Here is a 24329-nt window from a genome sequence, read left to right on the forward strand (position 1 = left end):
TCGATTATTAGGAATTTCACTACCTTCTGAGAAAATCTATTCCATCAGTAGAAGTGACTGTTATTTCTTCTTTATATGTCTTAAAATGTGTCTCCATGTAACTGCCATTTACTTTCTCCTACAGTCTGAACCATGTGGCAGCTCTTTTAAAACCTGAATATGTTCCAACCTCCAATCTTCTCTTTTGTGTATAATTGTTCCAGATTTTTTATTTCTTCTTCATATTACATGGCTGTACTTTTACTTTATTTTTAATTTTTTTGCTGGTCTTTTCATCAAACTTTCCCAGCCATTGAGTAATTGGTTAAAATTTGTTCTCTGGTAGTTTGGACAAGGAAGGTTCAGGTGTACAGTATTCTTTTAGCCTTTGTCTGTTCAAATTGTAGCTTTTATAGTTGAAGGACAGCTTGGCTGATTATTAAATTTGGCTCATACTTTCTTTTCTTTCTTTTTTTTTTTTGTTTTGAGATGGAATTTCACTCTTGTCGCCCAGGCTGGAGTGCAATGGCGTGATCTCAGCTCACTGTAACCTCCGCCTCCTGGGTTCAAGCGATTCTCATGCCTCAGCCTCCCAAGTAGCTGGGATTACAGGCATGTGTCACCATGCCTAGCTAATTTTTGTATTATTAGTAGAGACGGGGTCTCTCCATGTTGGTCAGACTGGTCTCAAACTCCCAACCGCAGGTAATCTACCTGCTTTGGCCTCCCAAAGTGCTGGGATTACAGGCGTGAGCCACTGCGCCCAGCCTTGGCTCATACTTTCTTTCCATAAATATTTTGTAAGCCTTTCATGCTCTGCCAAGATCAAGTACTGCAATCTATAAATTTGAGGCTACTCTTATTTTTCTTTTATTACATGGTGACATGATTTTTGCTTGGCTGTGCAAAAGATTCTTTATTGTTAGTCTAATAATTTCCTTGTAATACATCTTTGTGCAGACTGTTCTGGGTTTGTGATGTGCCTTTCAATATGTAAACTCAAAGCACTTCTATTTAAACAAAGTTTTTGTGAATTACATCTTTAAATATTCTATTCCATTGTTTGATTTTCTTCATTGGGGATTTCTAAGAGTGGAAATGGGGCATAAAGTGGCATCAGTTAGCTGCTTTCTGTAACTCTCAAATCGTTCTGATTTCTAAAAATGTTTCATTATATCTACTTTCCTCATTTCCTCTCTGCCCCTTACTGAGGTGAACAATTTCTGTTCTTCTTTGTGTTCTTATAATTTAGTCTTCACTTCTGAAATGTTTTTTCCTTTCCCTTTTCCCTGTTTCCTGAGTTCCACCGGTCTCTACTTCACATTCTCCTATTATCTGATCACCTCAAAAACATTTTTGAAGTAAAAAAAAAGAAAAAAGAGAAACCCATGTTGTTGGAAAGAAGCGTAGGTGGGATCTAAAGTGGCTCAAATTCTTCCCTGAATTTTTTATTTCTGATTTGTGTTCTTTCATCATTGTGATCAATTCTTTAACTTTTTTTATTGTGATAAAATATACATAACATAAAATTTACTGTTTTAACTATTTTAGGTGTATAATTCTGTAGGATTAAGCATATTCACAGTGTTATGCATCACTACCACTAGCCGTTTCAAGAACTTTTTATCACCTCCAAAATAAACTTTATCCCCATAAAACAATAACTTCCAATCTTCCCACCTCCCAGCCCCTGGTAGCCATTGTTCTTCCCTCTGTCTCTGTATGTTTGCCTAGCGTAGGTATCTCATATTAGTGTAACTAGACAATTTTTGTCTTTTTGTGTCTGGTTTATTCACTTTGCATAATGCTTTTAAGGTTTATCCATCTTGTAGCATGTGTCAGAAGTTCACACCTTTTCAAGCCTGAATAATATTCCATTTTATGTATATTCTACCTTACATTTATCCATTCATCTGTTGTGAAACAATTGAGATTGTTTCTGCTTTTTGGCTGTTGTGAATAATGCTGCTGCGAACATTGTTGAAAAAATGTCTGAGTTCCTGCTTTCAGAGTATATACCCAGAAGGGGAATCATTAGATAATGTAGTAAATCCATGTTTAACTTCTTGAGGAACCATTTAGCTGTTTCCCACTTTGGCTGTTCTACTTTGTATTTCACTGATGATGCACAGGTGTTACAACTTTTCCACCTCTTAACCAATACTTGTTATTTTCTTTCTTTCTTTTTTTATAATAGCCATCCTAATTGGTGTGAAGTGATATCCCATTGTAGTTTTGATTTGCATTTCCCTAAAGACTAGTGATGTTGAGCATCTTTTAATGTGCTTATTAGGCACATTATGTCTTATTTGGAAAAATGATTATCCAAGTCCTGTGTTCATTTTCGAACTGGGCTATTTTTTGTTGTTGAATTGTTGGAATTCTTTACATATTTTGAATATGTATTCAGATATATGAATTGCAAATATTTTCACCTATTCTATAGGATTCTACTCTATGTGTTGTGTCTTTTCACTCTTTGATAAGTGTCTTTTTTTTTTCTTTTTTTTTTTTTAGATAGGGTCTCATTTTGTTGCTCAGGCTGGAGTGCAGTGGTGAGATCATGGCTCACTGTAGCCTCGACCTCCTGGGCTCAAGCAGTCCACCCACCTCGGCCTCCTGAGTAGCTGGGACTACAGGTGTGTGTCGCCATGCCCAGCTTGCTTGCTTGCTTGGTTATTTATTTATTTATTTATTTATTGTATTTTGTAGAGACAGGGTCTTGCTATGTTGCCCAGATGTCTTGAACTTCTGGACTGAAGCAATCCTCCTGCCTCAGTCTCTCAAAGTGTTGGGATTACAGGCATGAGCCACTGCTCCTGGCCATGGTGTCTCTTGATGCACAAACATTTTTAGTTTTGAAGTTCTATTTATCTTTTTGTTGTTGTTGTCTGTGCTTCTGTTGTCACATCCTTATTAAAATTTTGTTAGTTCTTTTTGTTAGGTTATAGTTTCCATCTGCTTCTTGGCAGCATTTTTCTGATGAGTTCTTGCAGGAAGATAGTGATGCTTTTTTATACTTAAAAAAATACTGTTTCTATGTAAATGCTGGCCATGATCCTTTTTTCCTACTCATATTTGAGTGAGATGAAGTTTTGCGGGTTAGTGGCAAGAGTTTCCTGTGGGGTATAGTGATAACAGGCCAAAGTAGCCTTTCAAGTTTCACACTTCAGGGAGGTTCCCCCCTCTATTACTACAAAAATGACTGTTTTCTTAATATAGCCCCTCTGTTTGCCCATCTCTCCTTTGCCTCCCAGAAGCTGGCCTGGGTCAAGAGAGCTCTGTTGCCTTTTCTTTGTAAACTTGGCTTCCAAGGTGATGCACTCACTCTTAGGTAGTGTATTTTTCTAATGCTTCCTGGTATCTGCCACCTTGGTGTGCCTGTAGGTGTCTTCTGTACCTTCTCCCTCCTCTTCTCCAATCAGCTGAGTCTTTTCAGCTCCTTTTGACAGCGTGCTCTCTCTTTCAGGCGGCAAATATTTGTAGGAGAGTTTGAACGCTTTCCACTGCTGGTCCTTTCTAGACTCCTGCCCCAGTGCTGGTGTGATGTCTGCCATAAGCTTTCCGCACCATCCTCACCTTTGGCATCACGTATACAAATCAGAGTTTATAGCTTTTCTGTTACTTTTCTTCACTGTCTTCATCTGTGTGGTTTCAGAAGAAGTGATACCATAAGATTTTTATTGGATTTGTCTTTAATAGATTCTTGAACATTTCAACAGTACCAAGTACATAGAGTCTTTTTTAATAGAAAGTTTTTAGTCTAATTTGAGAAAATTAGTTGAACTTAATTTGTGAGCTATAAGGCGATTTAAGTTATTTTAAATAATTTTTGGATGAAAAAATCAATGGGCTAAATAGGAAAAAAACATAAAGAGAAATTTAAATGGATTATCTTTAAAAAATCTTAGTTAAACTTTACTTTTCTGTGAATGTTTAAAGATTGTTGGATCTTTATTTTTCAGATCATAGACTTCTTTGAGAATATGATTTCTAAAAAAATTATATTTTATGTACTTTCAGGGTCTCATGATTCATGGGTTCTAGGTTAAGAGCTATTGTCTTGGATCTACAATGCACATAAATAACTCTTTATGCTATGAAATGTTTCTGTAAGGGTAACGAATAAGGTATCTAAGAACTGCTTTGAGTTTTTCAAATTAATGTACTAGATTTAGAAAATTGATTTTTAGACGGCTTCAGATTTCCTTGATTTAACAATGTATTCAGTAAATAATTGACTTTCTGACAGAGCACTATTTGGGGATTCTAACATAAAATAAGTCCATAGCTAGCTATTCCAAGGTGGACATGTGCCTCTATTACGTCATCAGGCTACAAGTCCTTTTTTTCTATTTTACTGTACTTAGAGCTTAGCTTCTGGGTTGCTACTTAATTACAGCATGGCTATTGGGCGTTGTATCTGTGATCTAGGCAGAAAACAGGGACATGGGGAAGCTGTATTGCTCCCCGTTTAAGGAGTTTTTCTGGTGGTCTCAGCAACGTCTATTTATATCTTGTTCATCAAACATATACATATGTCTATCAAAGATGTACTGCAATGAAGGCTGGGTACGTTTTAACTGAGCACCTTGTTCCCTACCATTGCAAACAAAATCAGAGTTCTCTTACTAAGGAAGAGAAACACCCATCAATAGGCAACTGCAAACTCTGCCACAGTATTCTATTTTATTTTGAGACAGAGTTTTGCTCTGTCACCCAGGCTGGAGTGCAGTGGCATGAACTCAGCTCACTGCAACCTCTACCACTCAGGTCCAAGCAATTCTTGTGCCTCAGCCTCTGGAGTAGCTGGGATTACAGGCACCCACCACCACACTTGGCTAATTTTTGTATTTTTAGTAGAGACGGAGTTTTACCATGTTGGCCAGGCTGGTCTTGAACTCCTGGGCTCGAGTGATCCACCCACCTCGGCTTCCCAAAGTGCTAGGATTACAGGCATGAGCCACGGTGCCTGGCTTGCCACACTATCCTTTTAAAGAATTGGTCACCACAAAGAAATTTTTAATCAACATTTTTAGCATTAACTCTCTTCCAACTGTGTGAGAAATGCTTTTACATACATTATTTAACCCATTTATGCCTAGTGTTCCATTATTGGAATGCTAAGCTTGTGGGAGTTATTTATATCCTACTGCTCAAGGTCATCATCCAGGTCTGATTTTTAGCAAGAAAAATTTGCAACCCTTTGGCATAATTGGGTTAATTAAACTCTCATAACAATTTTTGTTGATAATGTTTGTACATATTTATGAGGTACATGTGATATTTTATTAAATGCATAGGCTGTGTAATGATCAAGTCAGGGTATTTGACTTGATCAGCTCAAGTATTTATCATTTCTATGTGTTGGGAACATTTCAAGTCCATTCTTCTAGCTGTTTTGAAATATGCAGTACTTGTTAACTATAGTCATCCTACTCTGCTATCAATCTTAGAATGTATTCCTTCTTTCTAACTGTGTGTTTGTACTCATTAACACCTCTCTTTATCTCCCTTATACTCACACTCTTAACACTTTTAAGTAGGTGTTATTACTGCAGTTTAACAAATGAGGAGGTAGTCTTGGGATAGATAAAAATTTTTATAAGTTCAAAAGGCTGAATGTGAGGGTGATCTGGCTGCGGTGTCTCCCCAGTGTTCCCTAAGATTGACTCAGTTGGTGACTGGAGAGTGTATTAGTCAGGGTTCTCTTAGAGGGACATAACTAATAGGATAGGTATATACATGAAAGGGGAGTTATTAGGAGTATTGACTCAAACAATCACAAGGTAAACTCCCACCGAGTCCCAAAACCTCAAAAGTAGGGAAGCCGATAGTGCAGCCTTCAATCTGTGGCTGAAGGTCTGAAAGCCCCTGGCAAACCACTGGTGTAAGTCCAAGAGTCCAAAAGCTGAAGAGCTTGGAGTCCAATGTTTGAGGGCAGGCAGCATCCAACATGGGAGAAAGATGAAAATGGAAGACCTAGCAAGTCTAGTCCTTCCACGTTCCTCTGCCTGCTTTTGTCCTAGCCACACTGGCCGCTGATTAGATGGTGCCCACCCAGATTGAGTGTGGGTCTGTCCCTCCCAGTCCACTGACTCAAATGTTCTCTCCTTTGGTAACACCCTCACAGACACACTCAGGAACAATACTTTGAATCCTTCAATCCAGTCAAGTTGACACTCAATATTAACCATCACAGACAGCATGGGTCATCCTTCTTTATTGTTGAGTTTGCTCTTTTCCAAAGCTGCACATTCACCAAAGAGGCTGACATTCCCAGTGAGACTATACCAGTCAATGGCAAAACCAGGATTCAAACTCAAGTGCTCTAATTTCAGATCTATTCCTTTTCCATGACGTCAACCTTATCCAAGCTAATATGATTGTCTATGTCTCTGTAAAAGAGTAATCCTACAATTGTTATTGTTAATTTTTAAATTATAATTTGGAAAGAACATGTTCCTTTTCCTCTTATGCTGTCAAAAAAATTGGTATAAGGTATAACTCTTTGTTAGCTGGAAGTCTCTTTGAGGGATTCCTATTTTTTCCAAATTTTTTATTAATGAAAAATATCAAGCATCCATAAAAGTTGAAAGACTAGTATAATGGACACTGTATACTGCCCACTTAGATTTAAAAATCAGCATTCTGTGATATTTGTACTCATTCCCTCTGTCTCTTTGTATGTTTGTATACATATGCATATATACAATATATATACAGGCATAGACACTTTGTGTTTGAAATATTTTAGTATTTGAAGACATCGTTACATTGCATCCCTGTTTCAGCATGCACCTTATAAGAATAAGGAATACTATAACTGGAATAAATTAGTTCTTACATGATGTTATTGTATGTTATTATACCTAAAATATTTAAAGTTACACGATCTAATATCCAGTACATTTTCACATTTTCCCAGTTGTCCTGATGAAACACTTGGCTGTTTTTATTTTGGCTTTTTTTTTTTTTTTTTTTTTAAGAGACAGTGTCTTGCTCTGTCTCCCAAGCTGGAGTTCAGTGGTGTGATCATAGCTCACTGCAGCTTCAAATTCCTGGGCTCAAGTGATCTTTCTGCCACAGCCTCCTGAGAAGCTGTGGTGGGAGGATTAGCCATCATGTCCAGATAATTTAAAAAAATATTTTTTTGTGGAGATGGGATCTCAGTTTGTTGCCCAGGCTGGTCTTGAACAACTCCCACCCCTTTTTTGATGTCAGTTATGCTTATATAAAGGTCTCAAACTCCTTGCCTCAAGTGATCCTTCTGCCTCGGCCTTCCGAAGTGCTGGTGTTGCAGGCATGAGCCACCACACGTGGCCTAATTTTGCTTTTAAAACTGAGTAGACATTTTGGTTTGTTTTTTTTTTTAGCAGTTTTACATTTACAGAAAGTGACTGGGAAGTACAGAGTTCCCACATAATTCTTTGTCCTTACTTCCCAGTTTCTTCTATTACTATCATCTTGCATTGGTGTGGCACATTCGTTATAATTGATGAGCCAATATTGATACATTATTGTTAAGTAGATCTCATAGTTTACATTAGGTTTCCCTGTTTGTGTTATGCATTCTGTGAATTTGGTAAAAATGCATGATGACATGTGTCTATGTTTTTCTTTAACAAATGGGGAAACAATCAAGATTCATATATTACATTTGAAGGTTGTGTATTTTAACTTATTTTAAATCTAGAACCAGTCTTTCCCTCATGACAATGATGTTTTGAAAAGTCCAGGCTGATACTATGTTAGAATGTCTCTCCTTCTGGATTTGTTTCTTTTTTCACAGTCTCAATTTTAACTTGTTCTTCTAGCTCCTGTATTTGCTGTAAACTAGAAGTTAGGTTTACAAGCTAGTGAGCATCACCTTAAAGGTTTTTAGCAAGAACACTTGATAAATTATGTGTTCTTTATAATGCATCACATCAGGAACACATGATGACAAGTCCTCTCATGATTAGTAATGATAAATTAGATCTTTTGGGTAAAGATTTAAGGTGATTATGGCCAGATATAATTGTAATAGTGAATTTTTTCTTTGCAATGAGTATATAATCTGTGAGGTAATCTTTTTGACGCTATGAAAGTCTTACTCTCCAACAACCTTTCAGCTGATGTTTCAGCAGCTGCTGATTATCCTTGCTTACATTATTTATTAAGTGATTTGTGAGAAAAATGGTGGTTTTCTAATTGTCATTCCTTCTATGTTTAACTGCAGCATTCTTCTGTAAAGAAGGCCTTAACTTTTTTACTGCTTTCTCTCACTTATTATGAATTCAGGAATTTTTAATGCACTATGTTATTAGTGTATTAAATATGTTAATACATAGGTTATATGTATTAATAACAAATTTAGCTTAACTAAATATGTCATTATTTACAGTGCTTACTCTTGGTGCTTTAACTGCCATAAATTTACCCAGTGGGATTCCATTACACTGGCCCATAGGTCTTGTGGATGTGCCCCCATAGGCCTTGAGCATTTTTTTTTTATTGCTTTCTGGAGCAAGATGTCTCAGGATCACCTTGTACTTTCCTTGCACTACTTTTATTTGGTGATGGGGTATCTTTCTATCTTATACATTCCTTGTTAGATTTATTAACCCTAGCTCCAGTTCCAAAGAGTCTTGGAGCACATGGTTCTGAATTTAACCAGCAGTGTAACCTGATTATCCTTTAAAGTACTTTAAATATATGGGCTTTAAGTTTGTGAAGGATTGCTATAAGGAAATACAGGCCATTGATTTCAGTAGTCTAAAATTGGATTTTGTATTAAGTTAAACAGAGCTGCATTCAGGCAATGTTGGCCCCCTTGGGCCCTCACAGAGCTGCCAGTATTAAAGGTTCTGGTGATGCCAAGGTGTGTCATCATTAAAAGCTCAAGCACTGGAGCCTTAAGGATCTGAGGTTATGTTCTGGCTCTAAACTTTACCAGCCATATGTATTAGTCTGTTCTTGCATTGCTATAAAGAACTACCTGAGACTGGGTACTTTACAAAGACAAGAGGTTTAATTGTCTCCTGGTTCCACAGGCTGTAAGGAAGCATGGCTGGTGAGGCCTCAGGAAACTTACAATCATAGTGGTAGGCAAAGGGGAAGCAGGCTCATCTTATACGGCCAGAAGAGGAGGAAGAGAGGAAAGAGAGAGGTGCTACATACTTTTAAACAACCAGATTTTGTGAGAACTGACTCACTATTACCATCCACCCCCCTGGTCTAATTACCTCTCACCAGGCACCTTCTCTAATATTGGGGATTACAATTTGAGATGAGATGTGGGTGGTGACTCAAATCCAAATTATATCATTGTGTCCCTGGCCCTTCTTAAATCTCATGTCCTTCTAACATTACAAAATACAATCATTCCTTCTCAGCAGTCCCCCGAGTCTTAACTCATTTCAGCATTAACTCAAAAGTCCAGTCCACAGTCTCATCTGAGACAAGGCAAGTCCCTTCTGCCTATGAGCCTATAAAATCAAAACCAAGTTGGTTTTTTTTTTAACCAAGTTAGTTTCTTCCAAGATAAAATGGGGTACAGGTGTTAGGTAAATACATCCACTCAAAAAGGGAGAAATCAGCCAAAACAAAGGGGCTACAAGCCCTGTGCAAGTTTGAAACCCAGCAGGGCAGTCATTAAATCTTAAAGCTCAAAAATAATCTTCTTTCACTCCATGTCTCATATCCAGGCCATACTGATGCAACATGTGGCCTCCCAAGGACTTAGACATCTCTGCCCCTATGGCTCTATAGGGTACAGACCCTCGGTTGCTTTCCTGGGATGACATTGAGTGCCTACAGCTTTTCCAGACACACAACACAAGCTGTCAGTGGATCTACCATTCTGGGTCCTGGACGATGGTGGTCCTCTTCCCACAGCTCCACTAGGCAGTGTCCCAGTGGGGACTCTAGTATGGGGGCTCCAATCTCACATTTTCCCTCTACATTGCCCTAGTAGAGGTTCTCCATGAGGATTCCACCCCTGCAGCAGACTTCTGCCTGGACATTCAGGAGTTTCCATATATCCTCTGAAATCTAGGTGGAGGCTCCTAAGCCTCAACTTTTGCCCTCTGTGCACCCATAGGCTTAATATCATGTGGAAGCCACCAAGGCTTATGGCCTGTACCCTCCGGAGCAGTGGCCTGAGATGTATTTTGGGTCCTTTTAGCCATGGCTGGAGCTGGAGTGATTGGGACACAGGGATCAGTGTCCTGAGGTTGAGCAGAGCAACATAGGCCCTGGGCCCAGCCCAGGAAACCATGCTTCCCTCCTAGGCCTCCAGCCCTGTGATGGGAGGGGCTGCTGTGAAGGTTTCTGAAATGCCTTTGAGACATTTTCCCCATTGTCTTGGCTATTAACATTCAGTTCCTCTGAATGTTCAGCTGCAAATTTCTGCAGCTGGCTTGAATTCCTCCCTAGAAAATCGGATTTTCTTTTCTACCATATGATCAGGCTGCAAATTTTCTTAACTTTTATGCTGTTTTCCTTTTATTAATAAATATAAGTTCCAGTTTCAGATAAGCTCTTTGCTCATGCATATGATAATACACTGTTAGAAGCAGCCAGGTCAAATCTTGAGTGGTTTGCTGCTTTGACATTTCTTCCTCCAGATACCCTAAATCATTTCTCTTAAGTTCAAAGTTTCACAGATCCCTAGAGAAGGGGCAAAATGCTGCCACTTCCTTTGCTAAAGCATAATAAGAGTAACCTTTACTCCAGTTCTCAATAAGTTCCTCATCTCCATCTGAGACCTCCTCAGCCTGGACTGGACTTCATTGTCCACATCACTATCAGCATTTTGATCACAACCATTCAACAAGTTTATAGGAAGTTCCAAACTTTCCTTCATCTTCCTTTCTTCTGAGCCCTCCAAACTGTTCCAACCTCTGACCATTACCCATTTCCAAAGCTGCTTCCATATTTGAGGTATCTTTATAGCAATGCCCACTCCTAGGTACCACATTTGCTGTATTAGTCTGTTCTCACATTGCTGTAAATATGGGTTGTGACTCAGATCCAAATTATATCTGTGTGTGCCTGGCCCTTCACAAATCTCATGTCCTTACCTGAGACAGGATAATTTATAAAGAAAAGACATTTAAATGGCTCACAGTTCTGCAGGCTGTACACGATACAAGACTCGGGAGACCTCAGGAAACTTATAATTATGGTGAAGGCAAAGGAAAAACAAGCATGTCTTACATGGCCAGAGAAAGAGGAAGAGAGGAAAGGAGGAGGTGCTACATGCTTTTAAACAACCTGATCTTGTGAGGACTCACTCACTATCACAAGAATAGCAAGAGAGAAATCCTCCCCCAGGATCCAATCACCTCCCACCCAGCCCTTCCTCCAACACTGAAAACTACAATTCCACATGAGATTTGGGGAGACACACAAATGTAAACCATATCACCATGTAAACTTAGTCAAGTTTCTGTTCTTGTCATCTCAGTTTTCCTTTTTCTTTTTGTTTTCTTCCCTTTCCCTTTCCCTCCCCTCCCCTCCCCTCCCCTTCCCTTCCCCTCCCTCTCTCTCTCTCTTTCTCTCTTTCTCTTTCTTTCTTTCTTTCTTTCTTTCTTTCTTTCTTTCTTTCTTTCTTTCTTTCTTTCTTTCTTTCTTTCTTTTTTCTCTCTCTCTCTCTCCCCGTCTCCTTCTTCTCCTTCTCCTTCTCCTCCTTCCTTCCTTCCTTCTTTTTGTGCATTAATTTTCTTATCCCAATGGAAATAGCTAAGAGTACATACCGATAAGGTGGTTTTGAGACTTAGACACATTAATTTTTTATTTTTTGTCTTTCAAATTTTAGATTCAGGGTACATGTGCAGGTCTGTTAAAAGGGTATATTATGTGATTCTGAGGTTTGGGCTTCTATTGATTCTGTCACATAAATAGTTAACATAATACCTAATAGGAACTTTTTCAACCCTTTTCCCTCTCTCTCTCCCCTCTCTTTTTCTGTACCCAATGTTTCATTCCCACTATATGTGAGAACATGCTGTATTTGGTTTTCTGTTTCTGCATTAGTTTACTTAGGATACTGGCCTCCAGCTGCATCCATGTTGCTGCAGAAGGCATGATTTCATTCTTTTTTATGGCTGTGTTGTGTTCCATGGTTTATGTGTACCACATTTTCTTTATCCAATCTACCAGTCATGGGCACCCAAATTCATTCCATGTCTTTAATATTGTGAACAGTGTTGCAAAAACATATGAGCACAGGTATCTTTTTGTTAGGATGATTTATTTTCTTTTTTCTTTTGAGATGGAGTCTCACTCTGTCACCCAGGCTGGAGTGCAGTGATGCGATCTCAGCTCACTGCAACCTCTGCCTCCCAGGTTCAAGTGATTCTCCTGCCTTAGCCTTTCGAGTAGCTGGGATTATAGGCACCCACCACCACGCCTGGCTAATTTTTGTATTTTTAGCAGAGATGGGGTTTCGCCATGTTGGCCAGGCTGGTCTCAAACTTCTGACCTCAGGTGATCCACCTGCCTTGGTCTCCCAAAGTGTTGAGATGACAGGCATGAGCCACTGTGCCCAGCTGATTTATTTTCCTTTGATGTATACTACCCAGTAATAGGATCGCTGGGTTAAATGGTAGTTCTATTTTTAGTTCTTTGAGAAATCTCTAAACTGCTTTTCACAGGGGATAAACTAATTTACATTCTTACCAACAGCGAATAAATGTACCCTTTTCTCTGCAACCCTGACAACATCTGTTGTTTTTTGACTTTTAATTATAGCCATTCTGACTGGTATGAGATGAGATCTCATTGTGGTTTTGATTTGTGTTTCTTTAATGATGAGTGATGTTGAGCATCTTTTCATGTTTGTTGGCTGCTTATATGTCTTCTTTTAGGAAGTGTCTGTTCTTGTTCTCTGCTCATTTTTAATGGGGTTATTTGTTTTATTCTTGTTGATTGGTGTAAATTCCTTATTGATTCTGGATATTAGTCCTTTCTTGGATGCATAGTTTGCAAATATTTCCTCCCATTCTCTAGGCTGTCTGTTTACTCTGTTGATAGTTTCTTTTGCTGTGCAGAAGCTCTTTAGTTTAATTAGGTCCCAATTGTTATATTTTGGTTTTGTTGCATTTGCTTTTGAAGACTGGGTCATAAATTATTTGCCTAGACTGATGTTCATAAGGATATTTCCTAGGATTTCTTCCAGAATTTTTATAGTTTGAAGTCTTACACTTAAGTCTTTAATTCATTTTGTGTTAATTTTTGTATATGGTGAAAGGTAGGGGTCCAGTTTCATTATTCTGCATATGGTTAGCCAGTTTTCCCAGCACCATTTATTGAATGGGGGCCCTTTCCCCATTGTTTGTTTTTGAGAGACATGAATTTTAAACCACGTACAACAGTGTCTGTGATACAGTCAGTCCCTACTATGTGTTAGCTATTATAAAAACTCAAGGCTTCTGAAATTTGTCCTGTTTACTGTATTGATGAAAGCCTTCTTTATTCAGGTCCTAATATCATAATTATTGATGTTGCTTCTGAACATACCTTACTTTGTATTAAAGAGACCATGAAACACGTAAATAACTATTTTTCTCTGCTATAAGAATACGGAATTTGGTTCTCATTTCTAGCAAGTGCACTTATCTTCACAGCATGTGTTTTTTATTCTCACAGCTATCTATTTGGAGAGAGTGTTGATACTGTGGCCTCTGGACTCAGCTTGCTTGCCTGCGTGTGACTCCTGGCTGCACCACTTGCTTATGTGAACTGGAGCACTTTACTGGCTTTTCTGTGCCTTTTGTGAAGTGGGAATCACAAAAGTATCTTCCTTCCTGGAGTTTCTTTTTTATAGGATTTAATGAGTGAAGCCATTTGAAGTATTGACAGCCCTAACTGGCATAGACAGTAAAGACTCCATAAAAGTTCACTGTCATTATCATTTTGATTTTGTCTTATCTTTTAAAACTTTAATTTTCTATTTTCTCTGATTATTTTATTTTTTTCTGGGTATTTTAATCAATTAGATCGAGAGAGAGAGAGAGAGTATGTCTGTGTGTGTGTGTGTGGTTACAGAACAGAAATGAGTTCTGACTAATTTCAGCATAAAGAAACTTTACTGGAAAGTTACTGGAGCAGCTTACCAAATGGAATGAACAGTGGAAGAATGAGTAGATGTCAGAAATGACCAATGTCAGAAAGAGTAGATGAAGGACCACATCAGCTGCAGTGATGCAGGTGGCAAATGCTATCACCCATCTTGTTAGAGCGCTACAGTAGTGCCCATTTTCTGTCTTTATGATAAGCCACTCAAGCTTCAGTGGTTTGCAGAAGGGATCTGATTCACCTGGTGGAGAGACTGAGCCCCGTCTTTCTTAGAGGCCAGGCAATCATTCTGAGTAGTATTGTTATCAAAGCTGTTCACAGTGAACTTGCAGTCATTCCCCAAAACACACTCTGGATTTGTTATTTGGAAAAAGGACAAGTGGGGACTTAAGTGCCCCAAACCAATAAATATTTACTACAATCAGTATATTTTGTTAACTAACCTAACTATTTTCCAACAAAAATAAAGCCATCAACAAGGTCACCAGTACTTAATTATAAAAAGTATACTGGTATAAAACTCAGGAGATCTGGGCTCTAGACACAGCCCTTTTTGACTAACATCACAACTTTTTAGGTCCTGATTTTCTTACTACTAAGGCGATAGTATAAGAATTAGAAGGCCCGTAAGGATTGTTCTAACAGTAAAACTTTAAGGTTCTCTGGTTGTCTTTGTTATGTGGAAACCTATATTGTTTTTATACACACACGCGCGCACACACACACACCCCCATGAATATGCTCCAGATAGTCCAGTCTTCACACTCAAGTGATGCATGGGAATTTATATGTAAACAAAAGTTTAAACAGTTAAGGTAGACTCAATACCTTAATTAGTAACTTTTTTTTTTAGATGGAGTCTTGCTGTGTTGCGCAGGCTGGAGTGCAGTGTTGCAATCTCGGTTCACTGCAAGCTCCTCCTCCTGGGTTCACGCCATTCTCCTGCCACAGCCTCCTGAGTAGCTGGGACTACAGGCGCCTGCCACCATGCCCAGCTAACTTTTTTTTTTTTTTTTTTGTATTTTTAGTAGAGACCGGGTTTCACCGTGTTGGCCAGGATGGTCTCAATCTCCTGAACTCATGATCTGCCCTCCTCAGCCTCCCAAAGTGCTGGGATTATAGCCATCAGCCACCGCACCCAGCCCTAATTCAAGGTTTTAAACTCATATAGACAGAATTTCTAAGGAAACCTTGTGAATTTCTAGGAATAAATCAAGGAATTGTGATAAGTACATATTATTTTGTCCTCATCATTCAAAGGTCATACTTAGAGATTTTAGAAAATTAGAGATGTATGGAGAATAGTAATTAGGTCATCAGAATTCAGCAATCAAACGTGTCTCAACTATGTTTCCCTTTTACAAAAGTAACCTTTATAGAAATATTTATTACAGGAATGATTAATTAGCTTTCCATTACTTTAAGAAGAAATCAGAATAATAATTCCTAGAAGAAATAGGAGAAGGAAAAGGATTACGACAGTCAGTACTCAATGAGTGTGCCAGGCACTGTTCTTACTCCTTTACGTAAATGAACTCATTTCTACCTTGTACATTTCTATGACATGCAAACTCTTGGTATTCCCATTTTATAGATGAGGAAATTGAGGCACACAGAGGTTATATGACTTGTGCAAGGTTATCGCTAATAAAAGTCAGAATGGGATTTGATCCAGTCTTGTTCCATAGTCTATGCTCTAAACCACTATGCTGTATTCTCTGTATAAGCAGATAAAATAAGATAAAATTTATATAATTTAACTTCACTGTCAGCTGTTTTTAATGCTACACGAGTTTTTTTTTTTTAAGTTTTGTTATTACTGGTTATTTTTTAGCTGCTTGCTCACCAGATATACCTGGTTGAAATTTCCCATGGATTCAGTTGAAGGAGATTGATACATTTATAAACCTATAAGAAAAAGAAATTATTAACTGTTACAAGTTGGACTTAATTAACAAAATCATAATTTCCTTGGTAACAGAGATCATGGGTTTCGTCCATACTACTACTACGCCATAGTGGCTATCCCATGACTTATTTATAATGTTAATAGATACTAAATCTGTATTGTATCTTTACATTGGCTGAATTTTCACTAGAGAAATATGGCTTTCAAATATGACCTATAAAAGATACAGACAGATATGCTAGTAAAAGCTTCCCTCATTCTGTAGATTATAAATTTAAAATCAAATTGAGATTGCAAGTATCCTACTCAAAGATTGTAGAATTAACTTGTAATTGTCTTATGTCACATATAGCATTTATAAGTTTGTTACTATAATTGTACATAAACTGCACTATAACATTAAATAAACCTATTATAAGTTAAGGAGAGGAACATAGACCTAGAGCAAGATGAAACTGTCTCTTACTAGTTCTCTGACTTTTACCAAATTACTTAACTCTGGTTTTTGTTTCCTCAACTCTAGATTGAACGTAATGTTTCTACTCTTAGGATTCTTTAGTGACTAAATGATGGTGATTTAAGTCATTTAATAGTATTTCCACATTGGTTAGCTGCTACATTCATTCTTAAAAAGTGGAAGTTTCCTCCAATTTTACTGCCTCTGTTCTCCAAATAAGACTGTTTGCATTGTTCCATCTCTCTTTTCAGTGTTTGGATTTATTAACATATATAATAAAATTTATATAAGACACATGCTTAAAAAATTCCTCTTTATTTGGATGCAGATTTTTTATTACAAGGAAGAAACAAACTTATGAATTTTTCATTGTGTTATTAATTTGAGGTAATTGAATCTAAGTTGCATTTTTATTTACAATATATATAATGCAATCTTGTTGAAGAATTTAAAATTGCGACTACCTAAATGTTGTTGTTTCAAAGATTTGAGGGCATTTTGAACCTCAGTAAGAACTGAGTTGATATTATGTTCCAAAAGATTACTGAGATATTTACAAATGTAATCAAATAAGAGAAATATAATGGTCATTGTACATGTAGAATGGTCATTGTAATTTTTTCTTCTGACACTTTAAATTAAAGCTACCTTAAAATGACACCGAGACAAATTTTTGTCTTTAGAAACATCTCAGGATCTACCTGGTGTTTCACTGTTCTTATAAATGTTTTATTTTCCTGTTAACCAGGTACTTCTGAGTCACACCCCTTGGTTACTGTAGTAATATATCTTAGATACGGCAGTGTATTGCTCCCTCTCTTAGCTACACACTTCAGTTGTGGCTTTAGGTTTCTCATTACTTTTCATTCCTTTTAGCCATTATATCTGAGCAACATGTGAGAGATGTTAGAGATTTTGGTTTGAGTTGAAGTAAAAATAAGACCACAACTATTCATCTTCAAACACATTTTAATTCACGTGTTTCTGTTGTAACCATGCAACCTCCTGTGGTCAATATGACCGACTGCTCTTTTTTCTTACGTTCTTTTAAGCAAAGTAAAGCAGCGGTTCGGCTGAAAGAAGACATGAAAAAGATAGTGGCGGTGCCATTAAATGAACAGAAGGATTTTACCTATCAGAAGTTATTTGGAGTCAGTCTCCAAGAACTTCAACGGCAGGGGCTCACCAAGAATGGCATTCCAGCAATAGTGTGGAATATAGTGGAATACTTGACGCAGCATGGTGAGTTAAGTCATGCTTTAGTCTTTTCATTTTCACAGTCCCTTGCATAAACAAATTATTTGTGTGAATTATTTCATAATGTATGATTAGACTGTCCTCTAAAGCACCTTCATTAGAATATTAAATTATTGTGTAATATACTTTTCATTTTAAAAAGGGCATTACTAAAAGGGCATTACTGCTTAACATTATCTTGACAGTACTAATTTGATCAACCATAGAGCAATCACTTTAATTATAGAGATTTCTAGTTTGGAATGTTTCCTAGTTTTAAATGCTAAAATACTCTGTTGTAATATTAATAGTCAGTTTTCTAGATTAATTAAATTCTAACTGATAGTCAATAATTTTTAATGTAATCAAACATGTTTTAGGGTATCTTTCACCTGAGGTCAATCATGAACTTATTCAATGCCTAGACTATCCTCATACACTTAGAAGAGATACCAAAAAACTATGATGTAAAGCTGATTATGCAGGGTGGCAGTGGGCTGGTTTCTCTTATCTTTATAGGGATAAAATTAAGCATGTAAAGCATTTGAAGAGTAATATAGTACGTTATACAATAAAAAGATAAATTATATCTTAGTTACTGAGAGCTGTGTAGCCCACAGCTTTTTGATGATTTTGTTTAAAATAAATCATAAGCCTGGATCATTTGAGAGAATGTTTCCATATTCCCTGCATCTTTTTTTTTTTTTTTTAAAAGAGATAGGTTCTTGCTCTGTTACCCAGGCCAGAATGCAGTGATGTGATCATAGCTCACTGTAATCTCATACTTTAGGGCTCAAGTGATCTTCCTTTCTTAGCCTCTTGTGTAGCTGGGACTACAGGTGTATTCCACCACACCTGGCTGATTTATTTTTATTTTTATTTTATTTTTATTTTTATTTTTTGTAGAGACAGGTTTTCCCAATGTTGCCCCAGCTGGTTCTGAACTCCTGGACTCAAACAATTTTCCCACCTCAGCCCCCCAAAGTGTTGGGATTATAGGCATGAGCCACCACACTCAGCCATGTAGGGATTTTTAAATGTAGAACTTGAGGCTTCAAACATATTCTGTACAGTAGTCCCCGATGTTATGCATGGTTTGGTTTTCCAGGGTTTCACTCTTACCTGTGACCAATCATGGTCCAAAAATGCTAACTGGAAAATTCCAGAAATAAATAATTCATCAGTTTTTTGGGTTTTTTTTTTTCTGTTTTTTGTTTTTGTGACGGAGGTTCGCTTTTGTAGCCCAGGCTGGAGTGCAGTGGCATGATCTCGGCTCACTGCAACCTCTGCCTCCCGGGTTCAAGCAATTCTCCTGCCTCATCCTCCTGAGTAGCTGGGATTACAGATGCACACCCAGCTTTTTGTGTGTGTGTGTGTGTGTGTATTATTAGTAGAGATGGTATTTCACCATGTTGGCCAGGCTGGTCTTGAACTCCTGACCTCAGGTGATCTGCCTGCCTCGGCCTCCCAAAGTGCTGGGATTCCAGGCATGACCCACTGCACCCGGCCAACAATTCATCAGTTTTAAATGGTACAGCCTTCTGAGTAGCATGATGAGCTCTCCAGCCATCCTGCCACTTGGGACCTTAATCATCTGCTTGTCCAGTGTATCCATGTTTTATGCTACCTGCCTCTTAGTCATTTAGTAGTGGCCTCAGTTTGCAGATTGATCATTGTGGTAGCACAGTGCTTGTGTTCAGGTGACTCTTATTTTACTTAATAACGGCCCCAAAGTGCAAGAAAAATAATGCTGGCAATTCGATACGCCGAAGAGAAGCCATGAAGTGGCTTTTAATTGAAAAGGTGAGTTCTCGACTTAATAAAGGAAGAAAAAAAAATGTATGCTGAGGTTGCTAAGATCTATGGTAAGAACAAATCTCTCCCAATTATTCTATTGTATTCCTTTTTTTTTTTTTTTTTTTAAAGGGACAGGGTCTTGCTCTGTTGCCCAGGCTGGAATGCCATGGTGTGATCATAACTCACTGCAGCCTCATATTCCACTGTTCAAATAATCTTCCCACCACAGCCTCCTGAGTAGCTATTATACAGGCATGTGCCACTGTAACCTGCTAATTAAAAAAAATGTTTTTAGAGGCAGGTCTCGCCATGTTGCCCAGGCTGGTTTGAACTCCTGGCCTCAAACAATCCTTCCACCTCAGCCTCTTAAGTAGCTTGGATTATAGATGTGAGCCATTGCAACTGGCTCTATTCTGTTTTATTATTGTTGTTGTTAATCTCTTACTATGCCTACTTTTTAAATTAAACTTTATCATAGATATGTACGTATAGGAAAAAAAAAAAACAGTATATATAGGGTTTGGTACTATCCAAGATTTTAGGCATCCATTGGCAGTCTTGGAAGATATCCCCTTTGGGTAAGGTGGGTCTACTGTATTTTGAGTAGTTTGTTTCAGGCCGTATCTTTCCAGGATTACAAGTCCCTTCACCCTTTCTGATAAGAATCATTTATTGGAAAGGAGTGAGAAGCGCTCATCACATGTTCCTCTATAGGAACATGTATCAACTTTTGACAGGGACTCTATGGCAGATTATTCATTCCGCTGATGGTTAGATGTTAATTGAAAAAACGTCTATCTGCTCTGGTTACTAGGCATGTAGATGACTGATATGGTTAGGCTTTGTGTTCCCACCCAAATCTTATCTTGAATCATAATCCCCTAATCCCCACATGTCAAGGGAGAGACCAGATGGAGGTAATTGAATCATGGGGGTGGTTTCCCCCAGGCTGTTCTCTGATAGTGAGTTCTCAAGAGATCTGATGTTTTCATAAGGGGCTCTTCCCGCTTCGCTCAGCACTTCTCCTCCTTCCTGCCACCTTGTGAAGAAGGTGCCTCACTTCCCCTTTGCTTTCTGCCTCGTAAGTTTCCTGAGGCCTCCCCAGCCATGCTGAACTGTGAGTCTTTCTTTTATAAATTACCCACTTTCAGGCAGTTCTTTATGACAAAATTGTATTTTTTTTTTCTGAAAACTTAAGAGCCAGGTTTCTGTTCTTACTCTGTAGAGTTTTTCTCCTTATTAAAGGAAGACAAATTGCAAAAAGGCCAGATTCTTAGAAAACAGCTCTGGATTTATTCAAATACTTCAAACAGTGAAACACAAACAGTGTTACACATAGCATGACAGGAAGATGGAAGTTTGGCCTACAAAATCTTGAAGCCGGGAGTTACAACCAGCTTTAATAGAATTTATTTACATACTTGGTTTTGAGTAAGACTGTGTATCCCACTGAGTTAGATACAAATGGATTTCTAGATCATTCATTTAATCTGTTAAGTAGGGATGTATATTCATTTAGATGTCCAACTATGGGTACCTAACGTAGTATTTTGGTTTTGGCATAATCAGTGTTCTTTCTCTCAACATTAATTGGATAATAGTCTCTTGAGCATACTTTTATTGTGTAAAAATAGTTTACATTTTTAATTTTTAAAAATTTTAATATTTTTGAGTAGTTTATAAAGTTATGTGGTTCAAAATATAGGAGGGTATATGGTGAAAAGTCTCTCTTTACAAACTGTCTCCTGACCTTTGTTTTCTCTCTCTAAAACAGTATTACTATACCTGTTTCTGGTATCTTCTTAAGATGTTTCGTGTATATATAAGTATATGTCTGTGTGTTCTTTTTTCCCTTTTATCACAAATATTGCATACTGTTCTGAATCTTTTAAATATCAATGTATTTTGGAGATTGTTCTGTATTGCATAAAGAGCTGTACTCATTTTTAATTATTTTATTTTCATCTGCCTACTGTTTTACCTTATGTATATATCATGTCTTTAAGCAGTCCCATACTGATAGGCACATGGATTGTTTCCAGTCTTCTATTGTTTACAAACAATGATTCCATGGTTAACCTTTAACATATGGCATTTCAAGCACATGCAAGTGTGTGCATAGACTGCCTTCCTGGAAGTGGACTCCTGGGTGGTCAGAGGATATGTGCATCTGTAATGAACTCTATCAGAGTTGAAACAGTTTATACTCACACCATCAACATATGAAAATTTTGGCAAAATTTAAATTAGGGATTGATTTTATTCTGCCCCTCCTTAGCATACTGTTAGTTATACTTTAACAGGGTGTATTTGGGTAATGCAAACTAAACATTTTATTAAGTTAAATCAGTCGTTCTTAATGAGGGATGTGAAATAGAATCACTAGTGGAATCTTTCATAGTACACATGCATTGCCCACACCTCATATCTACTGAATCAGAATCTTGACTGGGCAAACTCGGGTAGGCCTAGCACCTGTATTTTGAAAGGCTATGTAGTTAATTACTATGTAGACAAACATAAGCCCCTTCTTGTATTTGAAACTATCATGTTAATAAACCAAAGAAACTGTGTAAGTTTGAAGGGTAGTATAAAGTTTGAGGGCATAATACTTCAATTTGTTTTATTTAATTACTTTGCAGTTTTTTTCAGGTCAACAAATATTTACTGTACACTTGTGATATACAGTAAGCACTGTGTCAGGCATGGGAATGGGACTATAGGGGTCACGTGACTGGTCATATAATTCAATCATAGGTTGGTATTTTGGTTATGCTTTATTATTGTTTCACATAAATGCAGACAGTTTAACAATTGGCATGAGAGTAAACTGTTATTGTAATGGAATTTTAAGACAGAAAGACCTATGTCAAGCCCTTTAAGCAGATTTTGGATAGTTTCATTTAAAAATATATACATTATAACTTATAAAGCATATAGTCTTTAAACTCTTTTTCTCACTGACAATGTTAACGGCTTCTTTCTCTTAGTTTAGCATGAAGATACTATAGGTTATGCCGTTTTAACCCGCAGTGTAGAGTTTCAAGTCACCACCAGGTGTCAGAATGTGCTTACTTATTGTCATACTACTTCCTTGGCCAAAGTGTGTTGTTAGGCAAATTGTGACTTCTGGCATATTCTGTTTCTAATATTCATACTATTTTGAAAGAAATATTTCAATTGTACAGAAAAGTATCTTTCAGTGATGTAGACATTACTTATATAATTTTTTCATTTCTAAACCACTATTAAGTTGCTGCTTTGTAGTAATTAGCACATAGCCTAAAATCAAATATAATAGAAGCTTTGAAATGTGTGAGAGTAACTCTGCTTCGTGAAGTCATCCAGATATCCCCTTTTTCTGAATATTTTTGTTATAGTCATAACTTTCTAAAATTTTAGGGTGGGAAAATTTAAAGGTTATTTTGTCTGTTAAGCCTCTTGTGGGTATTGGATGTATTCTAGCCTCATAAGAGGCTTAAAAAACTGTATGGATTATTCTTCTCAGAATGTGATATATTCATGTTCAGGATTATAAACTTCCCCTAGCTGAACATCACTAATTATGGTAATTAGTGATAAAAGAGTTGTGGGTGGGAGATATTCCTGAGGGAAGAGTTGTTCAGATAAATGGGACAGAGACAGGAAAATATTATTAAGGAGCATTAAATTCAGTCACTTCTACTTGTACCTTACACGTCTGCTAGTTTGGTCCAGTGGGATCAGGAGGCTTGAGGACCACAGACAGTTCTTGGAGCTGGGTAGTTTTTTCTGAAATTGCTGGAAGTATATTTATTTGGGGGAAGGTTCATAAAAACCTTGTTGGAAAAGAAAGACTAAGGTCAAAGCTAAAAAGAAAAAAAAAAAAAACAACATCATGTGAAATCAGATCTAAGGGGCATTTGGTAGGCCAAAAACAGAAGGCAAGGTTAGGTTAAGCAGCTGGGTAAATATAGGAACAGGAAACAAAACTCTAAATTTTCAGGATTTCAGCTTTGACCAGGGATGGAATGCCTTTCTGTTGGATGCTAGCTGCTTGATTGTTGGATAAGTTTCTGAAGCTAAAGATAAACTTTTGTATAGTAGAGGAAACAGACCTTGAAAGCTTTAAACAATTAAGCTGGCGTCTCCCAATAGAACCTGATATTCCACACAACTTAAGGGAAAGGCATATCATATTCGTTATCCATTTGCTGCATAACAGATTACCCCAAAACATAGTAGATTAAAACAATAGTATTTATCATTATCTCACAGTTTCTGTGGGTCAGGAATCCAGACACATCTTAGTTGTGTCCTCTGTCTTAGAGTTACAAGGCTGTGATCATGGTGTCAGCCAAGGCTTCAGTCATATCAGGACTCAACAGGGGAAAAATTCCCTCCCAAGCTCATTCATGTGGTTGTTGGCAGGATTCTGTTACTTGTGAGCTGTTGACCTGAGGGTTTTCAGTTATTCACTGGTCGTTGGCCAGATACCACCTTTAGATCTTTGCCCGTGGCCAGTAGCTAATAAAGTACCTCAGAGAGACGGAGAGAGAAGGGGAGAGAGAGAGAAAGAGAGAGAAGCATGATGGATTGTCAGTCTTTCATAACTTAATGTCAAAATATGACATGACATCACATTTGCTGTATTCTGTTGTTAGAAGCAAGTCACTAGGTCTGGCCCACACTCAAGTAGAGGGGATTATAATGGGTGTGGTACGAGAAGTGGGGATCATGGGAAGTATTTTAGAAGCTGTCTGCCACACAGACCAACTGATATCTCTTCTATTTAGGTGGTGCCCTGGTCATAGTCATTGTTAAATACTTTTAATATCATCCCTAGTGTCACAGTTTTTTTCAGAATTGGAGCTAAAATTCATATCAACTTTTGATATTGATTTTCTT

General features: G+C 37.6%; 1 protein-coding gene across 2 annotated transcripts in view; it reads left to right on the forward strand.

Moving 5' to 3' along the window:
• The window catches only part of FAM13A (family with sequence similarity 13 member A), a 329503-nt gene that overhangs the window by 15029 nt on the left and 290145 nt on the right, over nucleotides 1-24329 (forward strand). The window contains exon 3 of one of the 2 annotated variants that reach the window (XM_025385808.1): nucleotides 17462-17651. In XM_025385808.1, the coding sequence (XP_025241593.1) occupies nucleotides 17462-17651 (190 nt within the window). Of the gene's footprint in view, nucleotides 1-17210; nucleotides 17652-24329 lie in introns of those variants that run through there. The other variant, XM_025385807.1, reaches the window with a different exon arrangement.

Source organism: Theropithecus gelada, chromosome 5 (assembly GCF_003255815.1).
Source record: "Theropithecus gelada isolate Dixy chromosome 5, Tgel_1.0, whole genome shotgun sequence".
Lineage (NCBI taxonomy): Eukaryota > Metazoa > Chordata > Mammalia > Primates > Cercopithecidae > Theropithecus > Theropithecus gelada.